Below are 25,146 nucleotides of genomic sequence, written 5' to 3' on the forward strand. Positions count from 1 at the left end.
TTCAAATAGTGAGACTACACAGCTAGTAAGTGTGTTTGTGGGGGAGGGGGGGAGATCGTGTGTGCTGAGGACTTGATGAATGTACTAGGACGACATTCACTAAACACAGAAAGCTTTCCTGGTGTTAGGAATTCCTCTTTTCAGAAGCCCAGGAGACCTTGATATAAGTGGGGTAAAAAATAGACATTGGGTCACATTCTGTAAGAAAGCCATCCTTGATGAGCCAGCACGTTGCATGGTGCTGTTGAAATCTGATTCCAGGCCTCTACAGCTACCTTTTCTAAAATCCTAAGATAAAGCCTGGAGGCTTCACCTGTTTGCCACTGTCATTGCCTAAAGCTATAAATAGGTCTGAAGCTCATCTCTCCTTTTAGCAGGGAAGAGTCAGATTACAGGGGGCAAAACAAAATAATAAAATGAGTGTCCCAGTGTTTCAAAGTCCCGCCAGCCTCCCCCACAGTCCTGCTCTCTTCTCTGCTGTGCTCTCCTAGAATCAAGGATCCCAGCCACAATGCCTCTGTTCAAACTTACAGGTAGGTGTGCAGACAATATTTGGAGAACTCAGGGATTTTTCTTCAGCTTCAGTAATTCTTCATTTAGGGTCTGTGGTAGCTTTGGGTGTCCATGTCAGGGAGAGGTGAAGCATTTCCAAGTTTGCTTGCTTTCTTTCTGCTTGTGGGAGGAGGGTTATTTTCTCAAACTATGTCTTTGAATCCTTTAGAAAGCTGACCCATCTATTGGACTACTCTGAGCAAAAGCTATGATTTTACAGACCCAAGGAGGGTTGTTTCTAGTGTACAGAAGAAAGATCATAAGCATGGCAGGAACTTTAACCCATCGTGTGATTAACTCAGAAAGATTTCTTAAAGAAATCAATTGTATGTATGCTTCACTATAAAAAAGTCAAGCACATGAAATAAAAAGAATAATTACACCAAAAGTTAAAGTAATAAGCACTCACTTAAAAAAAATTAGGAAACAGTAGCTTTAAAAGTCATATAGTCTCATCACTGGTTCAAAGATACACTCAACATTTTGGCATTCAGCTTCTAGTCTGTGTCCTATACAAAAGTAAAGATGCCTTTAAGAACACAGTTGAATTTGTGTTCCACCAGTAATTGTATAGCCTTTGGGCAGGAGAATGCTTTAGCTTAATGTTATAATGTGACATATTATGTATTTATTCTAAACACTTCCTAAAACCATTTGAAATAGCAGCATGGTACTCCAGCTTTCTTAATCTCTTGCTTCATTTTTACCATATTTTATATGCATAAATGTCTTCTTGACCCTATGCATCTAAAACCTTCTCTGTGTATAAAGGGTATCTCCATTGGAATTGGGTCTCAGAAATATTGGCTCAATGGGTGCTACCAACTGATTTACCAAATAAGCTGGTTTTGTTTACCTACTCCCAGCATTGCTTGAGAGTTCCTAGCCCTCTTCACCAGATTCCTTTGTTTTGTCTTCTTTTAAATTTCCACCCTACCAAAAAATACCTGTATTGGCTAAGAATGTGGCTCAGTAGTGCAATGTGAGCTTGACAATAGCATGCACGAGAACCCAGGCTCAACCCTCAGCACACAAGCCTCCCAAGGAGTTCTTTTTATTCATATGTTCTTAAAGATGAATGCCAGTAAGGAAGGGGCCCGGCAGTGTATAATGACCTTATTCCCGTGATGTCCTCGGGCAGCACACAGTAAGAGACTAGAAGAGGAGCTAGAACAGTACTTTGGACCAGCCCTTCCTTCCTGTGGCAGCCTACATGCTGGTTCCCAAAGCCTGAGTTCACCGGCACAATGAGTGCTCATTGTTCATCTGTTGTGTCTTGTTTTGTTTTACTTCACACAGGTCAAGGAAAATGTGAGTATCTTGGACTGTTTTTCCTGTCACTTGCAAGTATCTTTAAAAGAAGTGATGGTATTCTTTAACTTATACAAAAGTGCTATTTCTCAAGCAGGGTTTATAAATGGAACCACCAAAAGTCAGTAATGATTACTAATAACCGTAGCTAGCAAACAACCTTCATGGATTTCCAAATCACAAAAACTAAAAACAAAACACTCACTAGTATCCCTCCCCCGCCCCCCCCCAAGGGAAACATGATGGTAAGCATCTGTAATCGCAGCACTAGGAAGGCTGAGGCAGGTGGAGGAGAGTTCAAGGCCAGCCTGGAGTACATAGGGAGACCCTGTCTTAAAATGCAACAACAAAACACACAAGCAAATAAAGGCTACCTCCCAAGTTTCTTGTTTGCTACTCTGAAATAAAACATACAGATGGGTCAACAGGGGTCTACTAAACCTTAATTTAGATGATCCTCAACTCTAGTGAAAAAAAATTGTTGTGAATTTTTGGGCCAGATAAAACATGATTTTAGATAAAACCAGCTTTAGTTGTGTGTTCCACCCTCTTCTCAAGTTCTGCTGCTCTTTTGCTGACTGATGTAGTTCTGACTCCAAGTTCCTCTGTAAGATGAGATGTGGGAGCTGGGAAGCCTGCAAGCTGGCCTTTCCCATACATGAATAAACTCTGCTGGAAAATAAGCCTTGGTTTCCGGATTGGTCGGGTGGAGAAGCAAGCACGGTGATCTTTTTTTCGAGCTGTGCACTTCCTGCATTAGTAATCCCAAATGTTAGGGAGAGCACCCTGCAGACTTTAAATATGTTGTCTATGGTCTTCAGAGCAGCATTCTGAGGTTGACTTGTTAACATTCTCCTTTCATGATGATGAACCATAGGCTCCTGGTGACCATGTGCTTTGCCCAAGGCTCACCTTAACCCAGTGCCCTATTTTGCCACTTTACCTTTCTATTTCCTATTTGTCCTGATATAGATGTCCTGTCCCTCAGACACCACCCCCTCAGATGTTCCATGAGCTCAGACAATATGCTGAGAAGTCAGTAATTACCTACATAAGCTTGAGATTATTTCTCCTTCCTGAATTTGGGTTGTCATCACATTTTACCTACTTATTTTTAAAATACTAGTTTCATTTTTTCCTCCCCACAGTCACCGCTGTGCCCTGAAGGAGTTGGAAGGCAGAGCTCTAGTGTTAGAGATCAAATTTCAGCTGTGCTTGCATGGAGAGCAAACAGCTGTTTAATTCTGTGGAACCAAATACCAACCATATCATTTTGGGTCATCATGTAAGCTACTTGAGGGAGATACAACCTTAGTAAAAGCTATACTCTAATATATGTAATATATGTATATATATATATATATGTGTGTGTGTGTGTGTGTATATGTATATATGTATGTATGTATGTGTGTATATGAGACAAACGAACACGAACAGTCCCAGATAACAAACGCTGTTCTAGAAGAACCAGGGTGTTGCCAGATGGGATTTTGTTTCTGGCATCAATTCCACACTGTCCTCCTCCTGAGGTCTTCAGAAGCACTGCCACAGACCCAGCATGACAAGCCATGGCTTTGTCACCCTCGTCCTCATCATCATAATCAACTGGCCTGTTTCCATTTGTCCTTCATGTGTGTGTGAAGCCTCTAACTTCTGCCCACCACTCAGCTTTGTGTCTGTGATGCTCTGGGAGGAATGATGCTGTTTCTAGGGATCAGCTGGTGGTGGGCTGGGGAGCCATTCTCAGCCATCACTTATATCTACTCAGTGTTCCACTTTTTTCACTGTGGATTGCTGTGCTTGCCAAAGAACCGCTAACAGCATCCAAACATGCTTTTCGGTTTCAGGAGGTGTTTGTGTTTAACCATGCAAAAATATGCTCAAGGTTCAAGCAACATAGTCTGCCCTGTTAACTCTGCCATTGGTAGCCAGGATCTGAAAACTACCTGACAGCATTGGTGAGGTCACGAGTCACTTGCTATTGTTGCTAATGTGTGCTGCATCACATATGGCCATGGCTACATCTCATCGTTAATGGCCCAGAGCTAACCAACTGTGCTGCCAAATGACCTCATTCTGTTTAATCTGACGCTTTGTTTTTCTTGAAGGGTTTCCACACACATTATCTCACTCATTATGTCATAACAGCCTTGAAAGTGAGGTTGGGTTGGTATCAGTGCCCCCACTTAACACACAAGGCAACTGAAAACGGGGAGGGTGGCTGGCTGGCTAGTGGTGGCGGTGAAGGAGCGCAGGGAAGTTATACCTCAAAATCAGATTGAAAATAATCACCTTTTGGAGGCCTGCATAGACACTGGCAACGCAGGGCCATTCTCTGTGTAGTTTGCTCTGCCGACAGGCAGGTTTCTGAGTCAGTGTGCTCTAGTGGATTGCTGTTTGCTGTTCTCATTATTGCTGACCAGTTCTTTTCTGGAAATACCAAGAGGCTCTTAGAAGTGCTGGGCACGTGGAGAGGACAGTGGGACTCAACCAAAAACTAACACTTGATGGCTATCACTATCCTGTATGATGAAAGTGGCCTTACATTCTGAAGGTTTGGGAATCAGTCTGTGCCAGGCTAGTAGAGGTCACTCTTGTTTCTTCATTTTAACAATGGGAAAACTTGGGCTGGGTTCCACATGGTAGAAGGAGGAAACTGACACTCAAGGCTCTCTCTCTCTCTCTCTCTCTCTCTCTCTCTCTCTCTCACACACACACACACACACACACACACACACACACACACGGGAGGGAATAGAATGGGAAAACTTAAGGTGTAACAGTGGGTTGGCTTTCTAAGTCACTCATTGTCAAAGGTCACATCCACAAGGAATGGGCCCCCACCTTGATGTGGCCCAAGTTTTAGCAGCTCCCTTTCACCACATAACACCATATTACAGTTATCAGGGTTTTCAAAAAAGCAGAGGTCTTTGTATGAGAGAAACTTTCCTTAGAAGGGCCCTAGAAGCCACATTCATTTCCTGTATCTGCTGATTTCCCAGCGATAAGGTCCAGACCAGCAATCCTTCTAGTGTCTTTAAAAACACCATGAGGACCCAGCCAACCTAACAGAAAGGACTGTTGTGTGATGACTATGAAATCCAACTTAGCTCTGCCAGGACACTGAGAGTGTGTCCCGTAAGAGTCTAGCTGCATCCTTGGGGCCTCCCAGGGGTGTGCTCCACACACAGGGCCCTAGTAGTGTGGGAGCAAGCCTGAGTTCTGGCTGGAGGTCAGCGAAGCCGCGAAGTCAACACAATTTATCTTAACCCTTGTGCCTGATACTCAGAGACTCCTGGGCAGCTTTGGGACAAGAATGTTGACTAATATGTGAAAACCCTCTTCTAGAAATTGATGATGCAATGCGTAGCTTTGCCGAAAAAGTGTTTGCCTCTGAAGTCAAAGATGAGGGGGGTCGACATGAGATTTCCCCCTTTGACGTGGACGAGATCTGCCCAATTTCCCTTCATGAGATGCAAGCACACATATTCCACATGGAGAATCTGTCCATGTCCATGGATGGCAGGAGGTAAGTGGTTAGGGCAAATGTGCAGCACCTTGGGAGGAATAGCAGGTCCTGAGTGACGGTCTGCCTGAATGCAGGACACACAGAAAGGAAGGAGTCTGCCGGGCTTCCAAGTTTTCCCTCCTTCTCACTGCCTTTGTTAGGGTTAGACACCAAGGACAGAAGGAGAAGAAAGCATGGTGGGGGCCCACCCTCATCTACAGCTCCTTGAGCTAAATAAAGCCTTTCTGTTTATCCCAGGAAGAGGACAGGAGCCTCCAAAGTGGGCTTCCAGCTGCAGCAAACACTCACCTCATAGACACAGCCAGTAGGTGAACTGGAACCCAAATGCCTTCATCTTCAGGCATGCCCCATAGTCAACAGTGGTGTTCTCTGGGTGAATCCCTCCCCAGCCAGTCCAGCCAGTCTGAGGGCGCCTTGGCCTTGGAGGGACACTTCATCCCCATCCACACTGCACCTGTCATCCATGCGACTCTTCCCAGGAGTTATCAGAGACCTTTCATGCAAAAGAATTATTTCCCTTTATTTCTAGCACTCCCTAGAGCTCTTAACCACACAGACCTTTCAGCCCTTCCTCCCTGATCCTGCCTGCCCCCTCCTGCTGTCTTTCTCTTGATTTAAGGGAGGAACAGCAAATCATCTTCTTTGGAGTTCCCTGAAGGATCTTGTCCAGGGCTTTTGTTTCTTCAAACTAAAAACTAAAAAAAAAAAAAAAAAAAAAAAAAAAGTCCATATAAAACAGCATCAGCCAGGCATGGTAGTGCATGCCTTTAATCCTAGCAGTAGGGAGGCAGAGGCAAGCAGAGCTCTGAGTTTGAGGCCAGCCTGACCTACAGAGCAAGTTCTAGGACAGCCAGGGATGCACAGAGAAACCCTGTCTCAACCTCTGCATACACACACACACACACACACACACACACATACTCTAATACTGAGAAAGCCATTCTACATACATTAAATCTCATGGAAACCCTGTAAGGTAGGGAGCTGTTTGACAAAATACCCAAGACAGATGAACTTAAAGGGGAAAAGGCATTTTGGGCTCTGACTTTCAGAGTTTTCATCCATGGTCAGTTGACCCTGTGGCTTTGGGCCTGTGGTGAGGGGAACATCGAGAAGGGAGTTTCTGACGGAGCAAAGCTGATCACATTATGGTATGAGGAGGGAGGAGAGAGGCTCTGGGTCTCATATCCCCTTCAAGAGCATGCACCCGCTGGTTGTCACTCCTTCCTACTCTACCACTTCTCAACAGTTGTGCCTCCTCCCCAACAGTGCCACAGACTGGTGAGCAAGCCATCAGCACACATACGTGCGAGGGATGTCAGATGTGAGCCACAGCAGACCTGTGGTTCTAAGCTGTGGCTGTAAGGAGTGTGACACCGTACAGTTCGGAAGATGGGAACTCAGAATTTCAGGGGCATGAATAAAATGACACAGGACACAGCTGCCATCACCTGTGTTCCCTGTAATAGCTGGATTGCCTAGTCCATTCCTGCCACACTGTTTGGAAAAAAGGGTGTTATAGTGAAGGCCTTCTAGTATGTTCTCTTGGGTCTCCTGTTCTAAAATGAGCCATCATATTTGCTTGGTGCTTTCTTCTGCCATCATGCTGATATCTTGTTTCGACCCAATTCATATTTTAATCTTTACTTTTTTGACCTCAAAATAAACTGGCATAGTGAAAATCCATCTATTACAATGAAAATCCTGAGGAAGACCAAGCTAATTCCTTTTATTTGTTAATTTCAAACCCAGAAAAAGGCGTTTCCAAGGACGGAAGACTGTTAATTTGTCCATCCCCCAAAGTGAAACAACTTCTACCAAACTGTCCCACATCGAAGAACTTATTTCTTCATCCCCGACCTACGAGAGTGTGCCTGACTTCCAGAGGGTACAGATCACCGGAGACTATGCCTCTGGGGTGAGTTGGCTTGCCATGCAGATGTCCATACAGCCAGACTCTTGTAGCTTCATGCCATCCTGCTTCCTGTTAAGGCAGATACAGCATCCCTCCTTTGCCACGCTTCATCTGTATTTCCATACTAATGCTGAATGCCATGTTTCTGTGTTGCTCTGTCATCTCACACCTCACATCTCACACTGTAGGTATCCCATGCTACAGTGAACAGACTGGGAAAAAGGACCAGAGAGAACAGTGATGGACAGCAGTTTGTCCTTGCCGACTGCACCATAAAGTATGACAGAGGTGAGGGGATGAGGGATGGGGACACTGCGAGATAGCTGAGAGGTCAAGGAGCTTGCCACCAAGGCTGAAAACCAGGGTTCAACCCGCAGGCCCCATATGATGGACAGAGAGAACCAAATCCTGCAACTGTCCTTTATTTCCATGTGCACACCATGGCACATGCCCAAAACAAACAGAAAGGGAAATCTAATGGAGGGGCACTGGAGGAATGACTCAGCAATTGAGAGCCCTTGTTGCTCTGGTAGAGGACCTGGGTTCAATTCCCAGCACTCACATGGTGGCTCACAACTGTCTGGAACTCCAGTTCCAGAGGATCTGATACCTTCCTTAGATCTCCACGGATACAGTTATGGTGCACACACATGTATGCATGCAAAACATTCAGACATAATAAAAATTTTTAAAGAAAGGAAAATTCCAATGAGACCATTGTCTTTAGATCAGATAAAGTCTCTGGGTTCATTAGCTGCTTACACAGCAGGTGTTGCCTGGAATGGATTCTAGTATGTTACAGGGATACTGAACTCATGTTACTAACAATTTGCCCTGCTTGTCAATTAATAAATCTCTGCCACACAGACTTGCAGTATCAGCATCATATTTGTGAAACTGCTATCAAGCCCTCAGTCTCTGCTCCAAATATAGAATCAATATTGAGCCCCCTTCTCATATAACTGACCCAGGCAGGGTAAGGCCTGAGATGATCAGGCTCAGGGTGCTGAAATTCAAGCTATTCTTGTTTGTTTATTTCCTTCAGTATGGTAACCAGGGTGCCGGGCAAACAGCAGGGGCAGACATTAAAGAACTGTCGTGAGATGTTTAATGAAATGGCACATGATTGAAACAAACACAATTTGGAAAACTCCAGACTTCAAAGGGCTTAAAAACAGGAGACAAACTTGGTGTCTCTGTGCTTGGTGGACATGAGAACAGGAACAGAAGGGGAGAAGATGCCCAGAAATCAGGGAACAGTGACCCCATGTCTGAAGCCTGGACCTAGGGTCTTGTTGCTTCCTTTATCTGCTGAATATGGCTAAGGTGCTGAGCAATTTCCCTTGTGGCTGTGCTCTGTAGCCAACAGGGGCATCATCGAAGTGTAAACAGAAATGAGGAGGGTTGTCTTAGGGCTAAAGTCTCAGGCCCTTTGGAACCTGCTGACTCAATTTAATTGGCCTTTATTGAGGCCAATTGCTAAAGGCCTTGAATGCTAAAGTTCTGGTGTGGGGACATAGGGTGAGTGAGATCCTGTGCCTGAGGAGCTGATGGGCTGCTGGTCTATCATGGTTCTACACAGCAGTAGAAGTTGACCCCCAGATGAGCACTCACTCCAGGCTCTTAGGCTAAAGCTAGCATCTCTCTTTCAAAGTAGACTAACTGGAAGTGAGCTGTCTGTCTGTGACTTCTGCCACCCAGCTGATTGCCAGGGTTTATCTGCCAATCTGGCTGGCTGTGTGGGTGTCTCCTTGCTTACCAGCTCTATATGTGTGTCATTCTGTCATTCCCTTAGATTGTACACTCAGCGTAAGAGGACCTGCCAAAAAGGAGTGCCCCTCCTCAGTCAAGGGTATACAGCAGCTGCACTCCCCCAGCAGGATTCCAGAGGAGTTCTCAAATAGACTTACTGCTCAGGATCTGTCATCTGTTATCCCCAGTCTTTGGGAGCATGCTTGTGTTGTCTCCAGAGAGGTCTTTGGGGTCTGATAAAATAGTAAACTAGCCGGGTGGTGGTGCACTCCATTAATCCCAGCACTCAAGAAGCGGAGACAGGCAGATCTGTGCGAGTTTGAGGCTATGCAGTGTCTCAAAAAGTAAAAAAAAAAAAAAAAAAAAAAAAAAAAAAAAAAAGAATAAACTAGAGGTGAGGCAGGGAATTTCTGACTGCTCAAACCAAGTTTTATTCTAGAAGTTCTCTCTCTTTTTAGACAAAGACAAAATTCTCTGAGACTATCTAAAAGAAGCTGGGCTTGGGGACTCAGAAAGATGAGACAGGAATTTGAGGCCATCCTGAGCTACATGCTGAGTTAAAGTCCAGCCAGGGCTACTGTCTCAAAACATTTTTTTAAAGATAGGCATGTTGTCTCAGACCTATAACCCCCAGCACTTGGGTGGTAGAGGTAGGGGGATAAGTAGTTTGGGGCTATCCTTGGCTATATAGTAAGTTGGAGGCTTCCCTGGCTACATGAGACCTTGTCTCTAAGGTAAGAAGATAAAGAGGTGGAGGTCCAACCTCAGCTAAAAAGTGAGACTCAACTGCTGACCCCTTGTCAATATATTTTGACAGTTTGAGATACTGTGCTCATAAGTTTACATTTTATTGTTTTGTTTTGTTTTGAGACAAGACCTTGATATATAGTGCTGGCTGTCCTGGCATGCCTGTGTAGATCAGGCTGGCTTTGGAATTACAGTGGTCCTCCAGCCTCAGCCTCCTAACTGCTGGGAGTATAGGCTCGTACCATCACACCCAATATCAGAGGTTTGCACTTTGAAGGTGCAAATGTCACATTAAAGGAAGAATGCATATGCAATGTTAGGATGGGTTCTTCTTAAAAATGAAATCATGGGGCTTTGGGGATGACTCAGTGAAAAAGACCACTTAGAGTGAAAGAAGGGAAGAACTGAGTTCAAATCCCCAGCACCCTGCACAAAACTGGATGCAGCCACACTTGCCTGTAACCCCAGTGCTGGGGTAGCAGAGATAGGAGAGTCTTTGGGTCTCACTGACTGCCAGCCTAGCTCCAGGTTCAGTGACAGTCCCTCTCTCAAGGGAATAAAGCAGACAGTGATGGAGTGGGACATCCTGTATCCTCCATGGACCCTCCCCACACACACACACCTGCAACACATGTACCTATAACACACACACACACACACACACACACACACACACACTGTAAAATCATGACATTTTCAGAATAGATGCAATTAGAAATCATTATGTTAAGTGAAATAAGCCAGACTCAGAAAGACAAATATACCACATTTTCTTATATGCAGAATCTAGATTTAGAATGGTGTGTATGACAAAACCAGAAGTTGGAAATGGAGAAGAGATATTAAGAGGGGGAAATAGAGGACATGCAACAGGAAAGCAGAGGGGAGACTAACTGGATGATAAAGGGGAGCAGCAGCAGGAAGAAGGGCTGTAGGCAAAGGAAGTGGATGAGAACAAAGTATGCTGACACTTACGAAGACGCCATGATGAAACCCACTACTTTGTGTGATAAGCTAAAAAACAAAAACGGTGATAAAAAGCAATCAGTTCTTTTAATCACGTTTTTAAAATTTTAGATAATTACCACTGTGTAGCAAAAACCAAAACAGGGTACCTGGAGGCTCAGTGATAGACTATTTGGCCTTGAATTTGAGCCCTAGAACCAAAAACCTCAGAAACAAATGCAGGTGGGGTATGGTAGAGAGATAAAAGAGATAGAAAAACTCCAGAAGTCAGTCCTGGAGAGAGTTCTTAGAACTGAAGAAACAGCCAGGAAGGAGAGGCTCAGCAGGAGGCCCACAACACACAGGAGAGCAGAGAGATCAGCCTGGCCACTTTCTCTGATCTCACAGGTTCAGCTCTGACTCTTTCTTGGCAGGTAACAGTTGAAGACTTTGAGGTGGTTTGTAAAGGTCTCTATCGGGCGTTGTGTATAAGGGAGAAATACATGCAGAAGTCATTCCAGAGGTTCCCCAAGACTCCCTCCAAGTACCTGAGGAATATTGACGGCGAAGCCTTGGTATCAAATGAGAGCTTCTATCCAGGTGACTTATTCTCTCATGGATGTAAGAAATACAGCGTTTGGCTTACCTACTAAATAAGAATTCTAACAAACATTCTTAGAGTATCAGTGACCCAGTCTTAAGGTATCATAGTAGCCATTGGCCCCTACCTGCGGCCCCCATGTCAATTACTTATTCTGTCGTTAGCGGCTTCCAACCCCAGCTTAGGCCTGTGTGTTTCTTGTTTCAGTGGGTATGAAAGTGTCCTAATTACTCGGCTACAATTCAGTCTCACCGTCTTTTGCATCATCCTCACTTCTACGCTGGATATTAAACACAGATTCAAGCACGTTATTTTTCCTGATGAAAACCTTTCTCTGCCTTTCATCTCCTACAGAGCCAGCCAATCTCTCCCATCTCCATTCAAAGGACATTTCAGTGCTCTACCCTGTTTCTAAATCGATGACCTCTACTCCATCCTCCTTAGTCTTGGTTATGGATGGGAGTGTTTGTTTGTGACAGGATCTCAAGTTTATCCAGGGAGGCCTCAAACCTTGATCTGTAGCTGAGGGTGTCCTTGACTGATTCTCCTGGCTTACCCTCCCAAGTTCAGGCATTGCAGACCTGCATATCTCCCTCAGCTTTAGTTGGAAGCCTTTCTAGATGTCTCTGTAGCTCAGCACCTCCCTGAGTTTGTTCTGTTTGGAGGCTAGGGATAGCCCTGGATTGCCTTTCTCTTTGTTTATTTACTCTAAATCCACCTGTTTAAAGGCAACCTAAGCTTGCAGTGGGCAGCCCACATCCCATCATTTCTTATCTGCTTCTGGCCTCTATTGAAATCTATAGGGCTGGTGAAATGGCTTAGTGGGTAAAGGGGACCTTTTGCTGAGCCTAAATACCTGAGCTTGATCCCCAGACCCACAAGGTCAGAAGAGAAAGCTGGATTCTCAAAACTTGTTCTCACACACACTATGAACACATATGCATATATCCACAATACAAATAAATGTAAAAATAGATAAAATTTAAAAAGGAATCTAATGTCCTGACTTTCCTTAGCAGGTCTGTCTTATATAATTATAAAATGTAATAATCAGGTTTTAACAATTTTGCCTATTTCTGTTGTATAATTGTATCACAATTGTTTTAATCAATTCCTATATTTAGGCATTTAGAGCTATACCTTTTTTTTTTTCCTTTGGGATCATGTAGCCCATACTGACCTTAAATATGTTATATAGCCAAGGATGGCCTTAAACTCCCGATTATTTTGCCTTCACTTCCCAAATGCTAGGGTTAAAAAATATAATGCCAACCCCAAACAGACTTTGACCTGCATATGTATACTGTGGTATGTGCACATTTGCATACACAAGATAAATAAATAAATATTAAAAAATAATTTAAAAGGACCTGGAAAGATGGCTGTTACAGGACAGCCAGGGCTACATAGCCAGACCTTGTCTTAAAAAAAAAGGGGGGGGGCAAGTTAATAAAGTTGAAGTATGAGATGACAAACTAATGAATGAGATAGTGCACTGTTTATTATTTGGGTTATGTTTACACGGCCACTTGTCCTGTATGCTGATATATTACTCTGTGTTTTATTGAAAAAGTCTTTACCCCTCCTCCGAAGAAGGGAGAAGATCCCTTTCGTACAGAGGACCTTCCTGCAAACCTGGGCTATCACCTGGAGATGAAGGGTGGTGTGATTTACATCTTCCCTGATGAAGCAGCAGCCCGCAGAGAGGAGCCTAAGCCCTACCCTTACCCAAATCTGGATGACTTCCTGGATGACATGAACTTTTTGCTTGCTCTAATTGCACAAGGGCCTGTGTAAGTATTAACTGAGATCTAAACATCAGCAAGCAGTGTTACTGATGATCACAAGAATACCATCGCACGCTCACTATCTTAAAACACTACAGAAAACTCTTTTATTGCATTACATAAGGGATGCCTTATGTAATGCATCTGTCTGTCATCTATCTACCTATCTACCTATCTATCTATCTGTTTCATCTGCCATCTGTTTATTTATTTGAAGTGTCTCAAGTAGCCCAGGCTAATATCAAACTTGCTATGTAGTCCTGATGACCTTGAACTTCTGTCATTCTGCCTTCGCCTCCCAAGTGCTGGGATTACAGGCTTGCACCATCATGCTCTGTTTATGCAGTGCCGTGGATCAAACACCGGACTTTACATGCTAGGAAGGCACTCTATGAACTGAGCTACAGCCCTACTATGATATAATCTTTTTTTTTCTTTTAGAATTTATTTTATTACTATTATTATTGTTTTGTGTTTTGAGACAGGGTTTCTCTATGTAGTCCTGACTGTCCTGGAACTCACTTTGTAGACTTGCAAGCTGCCCTTCACAGAGATCCACCTGCCTCTGCCTCCTGGTTACTAGAGGTCAATGGTGTGCACCGCCACTGTCCAGCTTGTTTTATCTTTTTAATTGCATACATATGTAAGTGTCTATGTGTGGGTATGTGCATGTGAGTGCAGGTCCCATGGCAGCCAGAGGCATTAGATTCCCTGGCCTGATGGCAACAGACTAACAGGCAGAGTTGTGAGATCCCAGAGGTGGGTCCTAGGAACCCAACTCAGGTCTTAACCGCTGAGCCATCTCCCTCCCCACCCTACTCTGAGATACTTTAATTACAGTTTAACAAACTGAAGCATATGTAAGTTGAAGGGGTGGAGTAACTAAGTCTGTGTCACACAGTGCTTAACCAGGATGGTGCCCAGGTCTACTGACTCCACAGCCGGGATCTAACCTTTGACCTACAGGGTCCCCACAGATTTTTTATTGCCTTCCCAAGTCCTCCCTCAGTATTGTGTCCAACTTTGCTGAGAAGCTGGGTACTCTATACTGGGCTAGTTGTAGAGGAACAAACAGTATTTCTTCCCACAACAATTTCCTCCTGTGGGTGAGGAGAGTCATGGTGGCTTTGAAATTGTCATTTTCCTTACCTGTCTGGAAAGATTTACGAATCCTGTGCATTTACTTTTTCCAGTAAGACTTATGCTCACCGGCGTCTGAAGTTCCTCTCCTCCAAGTTCCAGGTCCATCAGATGCTGAACGAGATGGATGAGCTGAAGGAGTTGAAGAACAACCCCCACCGGGACTTTTATAACTGCAGGAAGGTGAGTGCACCCAGCTCAGAGCTCCTCAGGGATGTGCACTCCACCTGCAGGATCTCTGAGTTCTTAAGGGCAAGAAGCTGTTTGCTGACTGACGAACATACCACTTCTGCAGGTTGCATGGATTTTAATGAAGGCAGGTAGATTAGATCTAGAAGATTTGAAGTGCTATTCTGTTGCTTGCCCAAGAGGGAAAAAACCTGATACTTGACACGGGAAAATTATAATTAAGAAGAAGCAGCCCAGTGACAGAAACAATGACCAACGTGAGGTGTGCAAGGCCCTGGGTTTGGGGCCCAGTGCTGCAAAAATAAATTATAGCTGTCACCAACAAGAATAAAAGCCAAAAGTTTCAAAAGTCACTACTTCACCCTTGGGAGAGCTTCCTTCACTTTGTCTTCTGCATCCGAACTATGGAACTTGGGGTGAAGAATTAAATTGTTTTTGTTTTGATTTGTAAAGTTGAGGAATAGGTTTGCTCCACACCATGACATAAAGATTTCAGATGCTGCATTTACTGACTGCAAAACCCAGTCAGTCAGGAGCACTTCCAGTGTATGTTCTGTCTGACCTTGCAAATGATCTCAAGGAAGCAGAGGTGGAAATATCTAAGCCAAGTTTTAGTCACAAGTCTTAGCTTAGCTGCCATCAAATTTTGAGCAGATAGTTTATCAAAAATAAATGTATTAATATTTTTTTAAAAAAATAATGATTCTTTAATTATTTTTTGAAGTTGTGTGCGAGTGTGAGGAGTGTGAGGCAAGAGAAAGGGAAGAGATGTGCACAATGAGTACAGGTACCCTCAGAAGCCAGAAGATGGTATTGGATGTCCTGGAACTAGAGTTACAGGCAGCTGTGAACTACAGTGTGCTGGGAACTGAACTTGGGACCTCTGCAAAAGGAATAAGCACTCTTTACTGCTGAGCTATCCCTATTGATTTTTGTGACATGGTCACTGTGTAGCCCTGGCTGGCCTGGAACCATTATACACACCAAGATGCCCTCCAACTTACAGTGATCCTCCTGCCTCTGCCTCCTGAGTGCTGGGAGTACAGCATGCACCATGTCTGACTAATATTCATTTTATAAAATGGGTATGATAAGCTAAGTGTGGTGGCCCATCTTTAATCCCTGTACTGGGGAGGCAGAGGCAATGGATCTCTGTGAGTTCAAGACCAGCCTGATTTACAGAGTGAAAGTCTGTCTCAAAATAAATAAATAAATGTACTACATGCCTGAAATCCCAGCCTGAGAGGTAAAGGCAGGAGGATCTAGGGTTTGAAGTCATCTTCAGCTACATATTAAGTCCAGGCCAGCTGGAGCTGTAGACTGAGTTTCTGTCTCATCTGGTTCTACAGCTGTTTAGCCCCAAATAAACACACAGAAGCTTATATTAATTATAAACTGTTCGATCAATGGCTTATGCTTCTTACTGGCTATCTCTCTCTTAATTATTAACCCACAACTATACATCTATGCATTTCCACATGGCCTTATCTTACCAGAGAATGCCCAGTGTTCTATCTTCCCGGCAGCTACATGGCATCTCCCTAGAGGCTCCTCACTCTGTCCTCCTTTTCACAGAATTCTCCTAGTCTGGTAGCCCCACCTTTCTGCCTGGCTATTGGCCAATCAGCGTTTTATTAAACCAATAAGAGAAACATAAATTCACAGCACACAGAAGGACCTCCCCTGTCACTGGGGTGCGTGAAATTGCCTCAAACTGACAAATAATATTGTACTTACGAATCTTGTTTTTACCTCACCATCATTGAATCAAGGCAGTTTTCGGGGGTCAGCTCTTTGTGGTCATCAAGCTTTGTGGCAAATACTTTTTTTACCCAGTGAGCCATCTTCCTACTTCCTTCTTGTTTTTGTTTCTTGAAGCAAGGTCTCACACTTGATATATAGTTGAAGATGACTTTAAACTCCTGATTCTCCTGCCTCCTCCTCCCCAGGGCTGGGATGTAGCTGAGATTACAGGCATGTGCCAGTGTAAGCAACGAGCTTCATAATGTAAATCTTAACTTCCTTGGGTGCAAAAGCTATGATAGTGACACTGCTTCTACTTGTATTTGTGCAGTAGAGAACGAGCAGTAAGTATTTCGTCTCTGATACAGGGAGCATACTGGTGTGCTGATGTTTGGGAGGGCCAAGCATCATCCGTGCCCCCCCCCCCCACGCTGAACCACTCACATTCTTCACAGGCACAGAGAGGATGCAAACAGGTCTTTACTACTGGGCCACCTCTCTCAGCTTTAGGTTCACATCACCATCCGTTCCTTCCTCCCTCCTCAGTGCAATCTGCAGGTCTGGGGCCACTACCAGCTGCATAAACAAAGCTGATTGCTGGTTTTCCTTCCTCTGAATGTGCACATAGGTGGATACTCACATCCATGCCGCTGCCTGCATGAACCAGAAGCACCTGCTGCGCTTTATTAAGAAATCGTACCATACTGACGCTGATCGAGTGGTCTACAGCACTAAAGAGAAGGATCTGACCCTAAAGGAACTTTTTGCTAAATTAAATATGCACCCGTATGACCTGACGGTTGACTCTCTGGATGTTCATGCTGTAGGTTGGGAAGTTTTACACAGAACCCCAAATGTCCCAGTCCATCCCTCCCTTAGCACAGCCCTCTTAACTACCTTGGCTACCTGACCTGTGATGGCTGAAAGCACCCCTGATGAGTTTTGAGGTTCACCCACTATCACTCACTGAACTTCACTCTTGCCCATCCTCTTCCCCTGAGATCAGCCCCTTGTCCCAGTTGTTCATTCCCAGGGCTCTGTATCCAGGAAGCTCTGGTAATCAAAACCTCTGCTCTTATTTCCCGATTCAGGGACGCCAGACATTCCAACGTTTTGATAAATTCAATGACAAATACAATCCTGTGGGTGCTAGTGAGCTTCGGGACCTCTACCTAAAAACAGACAATTACATTAAAGGGGAATATTTTGCCACTATCATCAAGGTGAGTAAAAAAATACTTAGTATGGTTCTGAATAGAAGAGGAGAGAAGGGAAGGCAGGAAAGAAGGAAGGCAGAAAGGGAAGGGGGAGGGGAGGGAGGTACCTCTGGGGAAATGCCTCTGTTTTTAGGGTAGAGAAGTTAAGGTGTGATTCAGGGGTTAAGGACCTGGCCTTCCATGTTTGGGCAGAACTAGGAGTAACCCTTGTGATGTTGTGCTTTAAGAAGCAAGTGTAGCATGTGGGGCTGAGGCCTGTGTCCTAGGGAGGTGGGCCCCACGGCTGTCTCATCATCCTTAGCCTGATCCTTCCCCCTGGTCTCCGTCACCTGAGTCTTTGTCCTCACTAAAGTCTCTTCTGCCCCCTTAGATCTTTGATGCTCCTGTCCTCACTCCCTTTCACTTTTCCTCTCCCTTCATCCCTCTGGTCTAGACCTCTGGGAGAACTTGTGAGAATTCCTGGCCTCCAACCCTTCTGTTGGTTTGACAGGAGGTGGGTGCAGACCTGGTGGATGCCAAGTACCAGCATGCGGAGCCCCGCCTGTCCATCTACGGCCGCAGTCCTGATGAGTGGAGCAAACTCTCCTCTTGGTTTGTCTGCAACCGCATCTATTGCCCCAACATGACATGGATGATCCAGGTCCCTAGGATCTAGTATGTATTTGCCCCTCCCCATGGGGCCAGGCTCTCAAGCCTGTCTTACCACCTGTCTCCTCTCAACCTGAATCAGAAAGCTATAGATCGTTTAAATAAATGTCAGCTTTTCCGAAGAGACTACACTGGGGACTGGCTCCAAAATCCCTCCTCCCTTCCTCTCCCTCTCCCCCCCCATAAGGCCTTGCTATGTAGCCCTGGCTGACCTCAAACTTGAAATCCTCCTGCTTCTGCTGCCTGAGTGCATGAATTATAGGTAGGTATGTACCACCACACCCAACTTAGTTTGATTTTCAAACTAAAAGTAAGGATCTAGTAAGTATTTTCCCCAGGAGCTAAGGAAGAGCTAAGATAGAGTAAGAACCACGTATATACATCTGTCTTGCTGTTAGAGTAAGACCCGTGTGTATCGCACATTGGTCATGTGTGTTAGAGTAAGACCCGTGTGTATCGCACATTGGCCATGTGTGTTAGAGTAAGAACCGTATACATCACACATTGGTCATGTCCGTTAGAGTAAGAACCGTGTACATCACACATTGGTCATGTGTGTTAGAGTAAGACCCGTGTGTATCGCACATTGGCCATGTCCGTTAGAGTAAGACCCGTGTGTATCGCACATTGGTCATGTGTGTTAGAGTAAGACCCGTGTGTATGGCACATTGGTCATGTGTGTTAGAGTAAGACCCGTGTGTATCGCACATTGGTCATGTGTATTAGAGTAAGACCCGTGTGTATCGCACATTGGTCATGTGTGTTAGAGTAAGACCCGTGTGTATCGCACATTGGTCATGTGTATTAGAGTAAGACCTGTGTGTATCGCACATTGGCCATGTCCGTTAGAGTAAGACCCGTGTACATGGCATCGGTGTTGTCTGTTAGACAGTTGTTCTTTGCTGCAGCGTTGGATGATGACACACAAACCACCTGTTTGTCTCCTGAATGCTAGGAACTCAGGATTGTGCCACCATGTCAGAATCCAACCATAGTTGTCTTGTATCCAAACCTTTACCGCCACTGGCTGATTCACTCATAACAGCCCAAGTTCCCTGTAATCATAGTATTTGTCATTAGTGCTGCTAAGGAAGTCTACTCCCTTCCATGGTATGTGCAGTCACTCCCTGCCTGCAGGGATGGCTTCTCTCCTATGCACAATATCAATGCTCTTTTATCTAACTTACATGCTTACATACATAGTCTCTGTCAACCTACTTATGCGCCCTGTGGCAATGCATGGTTTCCTTTATTGGGCCAGGAGAGATGGCTCAGATGCTAAAAGTGTTTGCTCCACAGCTATGAAGCTCAGATCATGAGTTCAGGTCTTTCAAAATACCTAAAAAATGGGACCTAATGTATTAAATTGTTATGAAGGTTAATGTAGCTAATATTTTTGGCTATTTAGAAAAGTTTCTGGTGTTGGGCAGTGGTGGCATAAGCCTTTAATCCTAGTAGAGGTAGGCAAATCTCTGAGTTTGAGGCTATCCTGGTCTACAGACTGAGTTCCAAGATGGCAAGGGCTACACAGAGAATCCCTATCTTTAAAAACAAATAAGAAAAGTGGTATAATCTATTGTTACCACATATTAAGGGTGTGTGTGAGAGTCTCCCAGAGTGTTGACATGTACTATCATTTTTATTATGTATATAGTATAGTGTTCTGTCTGCATGTATGCCTGCAGGCCATAAGAGTGTGCCAGATCTTAGTGTAGATGGTTGTGAGCCACCTTGGGAATTGAACTCAGGACCTCTAGAAGAGCAGCCAGTGCTATAACTCTGAGCCATCTTTCCATCCCCAGAGAGGAACACTTGATAGCATTTTCCTGTTTACTGTCTTCTGACCACAAATGTGTTTGATCGCTGAGCTCTCTGTGGCACAATTACTATTCCTCATAGCTGGACTCGGTTGTAGAGGTTGAGTTTTCTTGCCACAGGGAGTTTATAGAAGAGCTGGGGTATGTGGTCCAGTGCCCAGTCTAACCCAAACTCTTTTGGGGGGGAGCAGGGGTTGAGACAGGGTTTCTCTGTGTAGCTCTGGCCATCCTGGAACTAGCTATATAAACCAGGCTGGTCTAGAACTCACAGAGATCCAATTGCCTCTCCTCCCCAGAGCAGAACAAAGGTGCGCATCACCACCGCCCGGCTCCAACCCAAACTCTTCATGTATATGTAAGGAGTATGTGTGGGAGTGGGTGTAGGTTGAACACACCAGGCCCTTTCTGACACATGACATTTGGTTCTCTGACTCCCAGTAAGTGCATCTTACTGTGCTTCCTGTCCTCCTAAATTCCTTTCCCTCTTGCCCTTAGTGATGTGTTTCGATCCAAGAATTTCCTGCCACACTTTGGAAAGATGCTGGAGAATATTTTCCTTCCAGTGTTTGAGGCTACCGTCAACCCCCAAGCTCACCCAGACCTCAGTGTCTTTCTCAAGCATGTAAGTATGACCCTTCAGCCTCTTATACTTCTGGCATAAGCCAGTTGTCCTTGCTGGCCCTTGCCGATTCGCCCTGCTTATCTGTATATTGAACTCCCTTTTGGAGCTGTCTGAGGAGTTTTTCTGCGGGCAGAGCCTCTGCCCTCCGACAGAACTCGTGGCATGACTCACTTTTCTGACAGATCACTGGCTTTGACAGTGTGGATGATGAGTCCAAACACAGTGGTCACATGTTTTCCTCCAAGAGTCCCAAGCCTGAGGAGTGGACAACAGAAAACAACCCATCTTATACTTACTATGCCTACTACATGTATGCAAACATCACAGTGCTCAACAGCCTGAGAAAGTAAGTGCAGGAGAAAAGGGGTGAAGAAATGTCTTTTCATACATCTGCTTGTGAGTGTATTTATTAGTGTGTGTGTGTGTGTGTGTGTGTGTGTGTGTGTGTGTGTGTGTATTGGTGCAGAGCAACTGGGGAGGTCAGAGGACAACTTTCAGATGTTGGTTCCCTTCTTCCAGGTTCCTGAGGCAAAGCCTCTCTTGTTTCTGCCATATTACATGCTAGACTTGAGTTTCCTGGCAGTTCTGGCCTCAGCCTCCTTCTCACGTTAGGAGTCTTAGGATCAAAGATGCACACCACTGCTTCTTACTTTTGCTATTAGTATTATTCCTTTTGAGTATTTATCTACTTTAATTTTATGTGTATAAGCTTTTTGCCTGATGTATGTCTGCGCACTATGTATGTGCCTGGAACCCGGGGAGGCACACATTGAAACTGAAGATGTCCCTGCATGGGGTACTCCATTCTCCATTGCTTCTTTGTCCCTCCACATCCTCTGTTGCCTCTTTAAAAATAATGTTTGTATTCAGTAAGAATTACAATGAGGACTTGCAGCTGTTTTGCTGGATCTGTTTGGCGGCTGTTCCCTTCCCAAGTGTTAACTCTGCCAATGGATTTTCTTGTAAATCTCTCTGCCCAGAACTTGGGGTTCCCACAGCACTTTCCTTTCCACAGGGAACGAGGCATGAATACATTTCTGTTCCGCCCCCACTGTGGGGAGGCGGGAGCTCTCACCCACCTCATGACAGCCTTTATGATAGCAGACAATATTTCTCACGGCCTGAATTTAAAGAAGGTGAGTTTGAAGCTTTTTAAATTTAATTTTGAGACAGGGCTCATGCTAGACTTGAATTCTCTATGTAGCTAAAGATGAATTTGAATTCCTGATTCTCCTTCCTCCCTGCCTCTACTTCTGATTGCTGGGACTTGGGATAACAGGTAAATACCACCACATCTGGCTTAGAGTATCTCCTCCTCTTTCTTTCTTTCTTTCTTTCTTTCTTCCTTCCTTCCTTTTTCTTTCTTTCTTTCTTTCTTTCTTCCTTCCTTCCTTTTTCTTTCTTTCTTTCTTTCTTTCTTTCTTTCTTTCTTTCTTTCTTTCTTTCGTTCTTTCTTTCTTTTTTTTCCCCCGAGACAGAGTTTCTCCGTGGCTTTGGAGGCTAACCTGGAACTAGCTCTTGTAGACCAGGTTGGTCTTGAACTCACAGAGATCCTCTTGCCTCTGGCTCCCGAGTACTGGGATTAAAGGTGTGCGCCACCATACCCTGCTGGAGTATTTTATAATACTAATAGTAATTCTATATTAGAGCTGTAACAAATCATTATGGTCCATTTCCAATATAAGCTCTATTTTGAGCTCATCAGTGAATCAAGGATAACAGGAGGCACTCCATCCATCTTCCCTATCTAACAGCTGGCATCTGATAACCTGAATGCTTTGCACTTTCCCCTTAGGACTGAAAAGTTCAAGGTATCAGAAGAGAGGAAGGATAGGGTAGATCTCAAGCCCCAGGAGGATGGGGAACTTGGAATAAGGACTAGGCTATACTAGTGGGAAAGACCATGACTCCTTAGAGAACCAGCCCATGACACAAACAGAGCAGGACATTTTCATGATCTAGGACTATGGAAACCACTGTTGCCCTATCAGCCATTGTTGTTAAGGTTAGGGTTAGGGTTAGGGTTCTGGTTAGGGTTATTATCCAGCTTTGCAAAGTTGAAAAAATGAATAGCTTTGACTTTGTTACTCTGAGTCTTTAGTAGTACCCTTATTATTAAATGAGGGTCACTGAGCATGAAATATTCTGGGGTTTTCCTAGGTAGTGAGAGTTGCAAAGGGTTTCTCTTTGCTAGCTACCCTCAGAGATGAATGAACAAACATCTCCCAACTTTCATCTTAGAATTCTGACAGGTTAACATCAGAGGTGGTTTGGCTTCCCTGCAGCTACTTTTTTTTTTTTTTTTTTTTTTTGGACAGGTTTCTTGTTGTAGCTTGCTTTAAAATGTCTCTTGTGAGAGTCATAACTTTCATGTAGCCAAAAAAGAAAAAAAAAAAAAAGCAGGTTTCGGGGAAACTCTTTGGACTTGTAATTGCCTAGATCAGACCTTCTAACTTTGATAACTTACTACTCAAGTTTAAAGAACCAATTTTGCCCAACACTTCTGAAAGCAATATCAGAACATTTAATTTTAATTATTTACATTGAAAAACTATAATCAGCCTGGTTAAGAACCCATGTTCAGTTTCTGGCATCCTCATGGCAGCTCACAACTGTCTGAAACCCCAGTTCCAGGGGATCTGACACCTTCACACAGATACACATGCAGGCAAAACACCAATGTATATTAAAAAAGAAAAAAGAAAGAAAAGGAAAACTATAATCACTTTCTAGAATATTTTAAGATACCTTTGTTGAAAGCTAAAACATAAGACTGACCATGGGATTTTTATCTATTTATTTATTTTTGAGACAGGGTTTCTCTGTGTAGCTTTGGAGCCTGTCCTGGAACTAACTTTGTAGTCCAAGCTGGCCTCGAACTCACAGAGATCCGAGTGCTGGGATCAAAGGCGTGTGTCACCATAGCCTAGAGACCATGGGGTTTTTAAAGTTTCTAGTGTCTAGCCCTTTTCACTATCCTCATTGTTACTTTTACTTTCTTTTCAGAGTCCTGTGTTACAGTACTTGTTTTTCTTAGCCCAGATTCCCATCGCCATGTCACCATTAAGTAACAACAGCCTGTTTCTTGAATATGCAAAAAATCCTTTCTTGGATTTCCTCCAGAAAGGCCTGATGATCTCACTGTCCACTGATGACCCGATGCAATTCCACTTCACCAAGGTACACACAGAGGATTGAGCAATACAAGTGTGTTTTGCTGAGCTATCATTCCCCACCCAGAAACTGAGAGTCAAATCAAGGCACTTCTCCATTCTCTTTATGTAGGATGTGCATTGTTTCTCTTACCTCTCCTTATGTACATAAATAACTACCTCTCCTTGTGTACATAAATAACTACAGGAGCCCCTGATGGAAGAATATGCCATTGCCGCCCAAGTCTTCAAGCTGAGCACCTGTGACATGTGTGAAGTGGCAAGGAACAGTGTTCTGCAGTGTGGAATTTCTCACGAGGTAGACTTGACCATGGTTGATTGGGTCTAGCACTGTCTGGGACTGGGGATATAGTTCAGTGGTAGGGCACCAGCCTGTGAGGCTCTGTTGTGAATCCCTACGACTCCCCCACTGAGTTCTATTCTCTGGCCATGTCTCTCAGGAAATAACATACATTTGATTTCTCAGGAAACATGCACACAAGGCACTAAATGAGCGGGTCACTGTTTTTCCTTTTGTTTATGAGTAGCATGAAGATTATGGTGGAGGGTGAAATCCTTGTCTATCCCAGTATGAAAAGAGACATTGAGCATTCTCCTCTTGTTGTCTTACAGGAGAAAACAAAGTTTCTGGGCAAAAATTACCTTGAGGAAGGCCCTGTTGGAAATGATATCCGGAGGACAAATGTGGCTCAAATTCGCATGGCCTATCGTTATGAAACTTGGTGTTATGAACTCAACTTAATTACTGAGGGTCTCAAACCTACAGAATAAGTGAAGGAAATAAACTGAATAACACGGAGTGGGATTTTCATTGAGAGTTTGAATCCTATGTACTAATTATTGAGACCCTTCTCTTAAAATAACTCAAGCTTTGTATTAAGTGCTTCACTGATATTTCATTCACCCAGTTCCTTTTACACCTTTGTACAGTATATATAATTTCCATTTTAGGGGATACTGAGCAAATGTAAATTAGGTAGATAATGGTCTCAAGATAATCTTCATGAGGGGCGGCAGTGGGGACATAAGTTTGTGTGACTCCAGTGCCTACATGGCTTCCAGGTAGGACAGATATCAGAGTAGCCAAGGACTCAATGGTGAGAGAAGATGGGCTTTGGGACTATGGAAACAACACAGTTAAGGTGCCTGGATCCATTTAAAGGTGTTTTTGACAAAGCTTAAGTAAGTCAACAGAGGCTTTCTAAGGCAAGGTCAGACCGGTTATATGAAAGTTTAAGAAATATCGGTATTTGTGAGTAGCACTGAGGGAAGATTTACCCTAGCAGGGGATTCTTAGCTTGCTGAAGCAGGAGCCCTATGGGACTTGTTAGAAATATGCCTGCTAGGTAGAGTGTCTCAGACCTTTAGTCCCAGCACTCAGGAGGTACAGACAAGCAGATCTCTCTGAGTTCAAACAAACCTGGCTTTCAGGAGAGCCAAAACCACATAGTGAGACTC

At 44.2% G+C, this 25,146-nt stretch overlaps 1 protein-coding gene across 1 annotated transcript; it reads left to right on the top strand.

Annotated features, from left to right (window-relative positions):
- The first annotated feature begins 471 nt into the window (after positions 1-471).
- Ampd1 (adenosine monophosphate deaminase 1) lies at positions 472-24,503 on the top strand. Its single transcript, XM_051199102.1, has 15 exons — positions 472-533; positions 5,212-5,392; positions 7,145-7,310; positions 11,186-11,351; positions 12,926-13,145; positions 14,333-14,462; positions 16,840-17,034; positions 17,303-17,434; positions 17,919-18,082; positions 20,389-20,515; positions 20,698-20,861; positions 21,531-21,651; positions 23,522-23,695; positions 23,876-23,986; positions 24,301-24,503. Exons 1-15 carry the CDS (start codon positions 512-514, stop codon positions 24,457-24,459), a joined length of 2,232 nt encoding a protein of 743 aa, XP_051055059.1. The 5' UTR covers positions 472-511; the 3' UTR covers positions 24,460-24,503.
- Positions 24,504-25,146: the final 643 nt, after the last annotated feature.

The sequence above is a fragment of the Phodopus roborovskii genome, unplaced genomic scaffold, assembly GCF_943737965.1.
Source record: "Phodopus roborovskii unplaced genomic scaffold, PHOROB, whole genome shotgun sequence".
NCBI classification, from domain to species: Eukaryota; Metazoa; Chordata; class Mammalia; order Rodentia; family Cricetidae; genus Phodopus; species Phodopus roborovskii.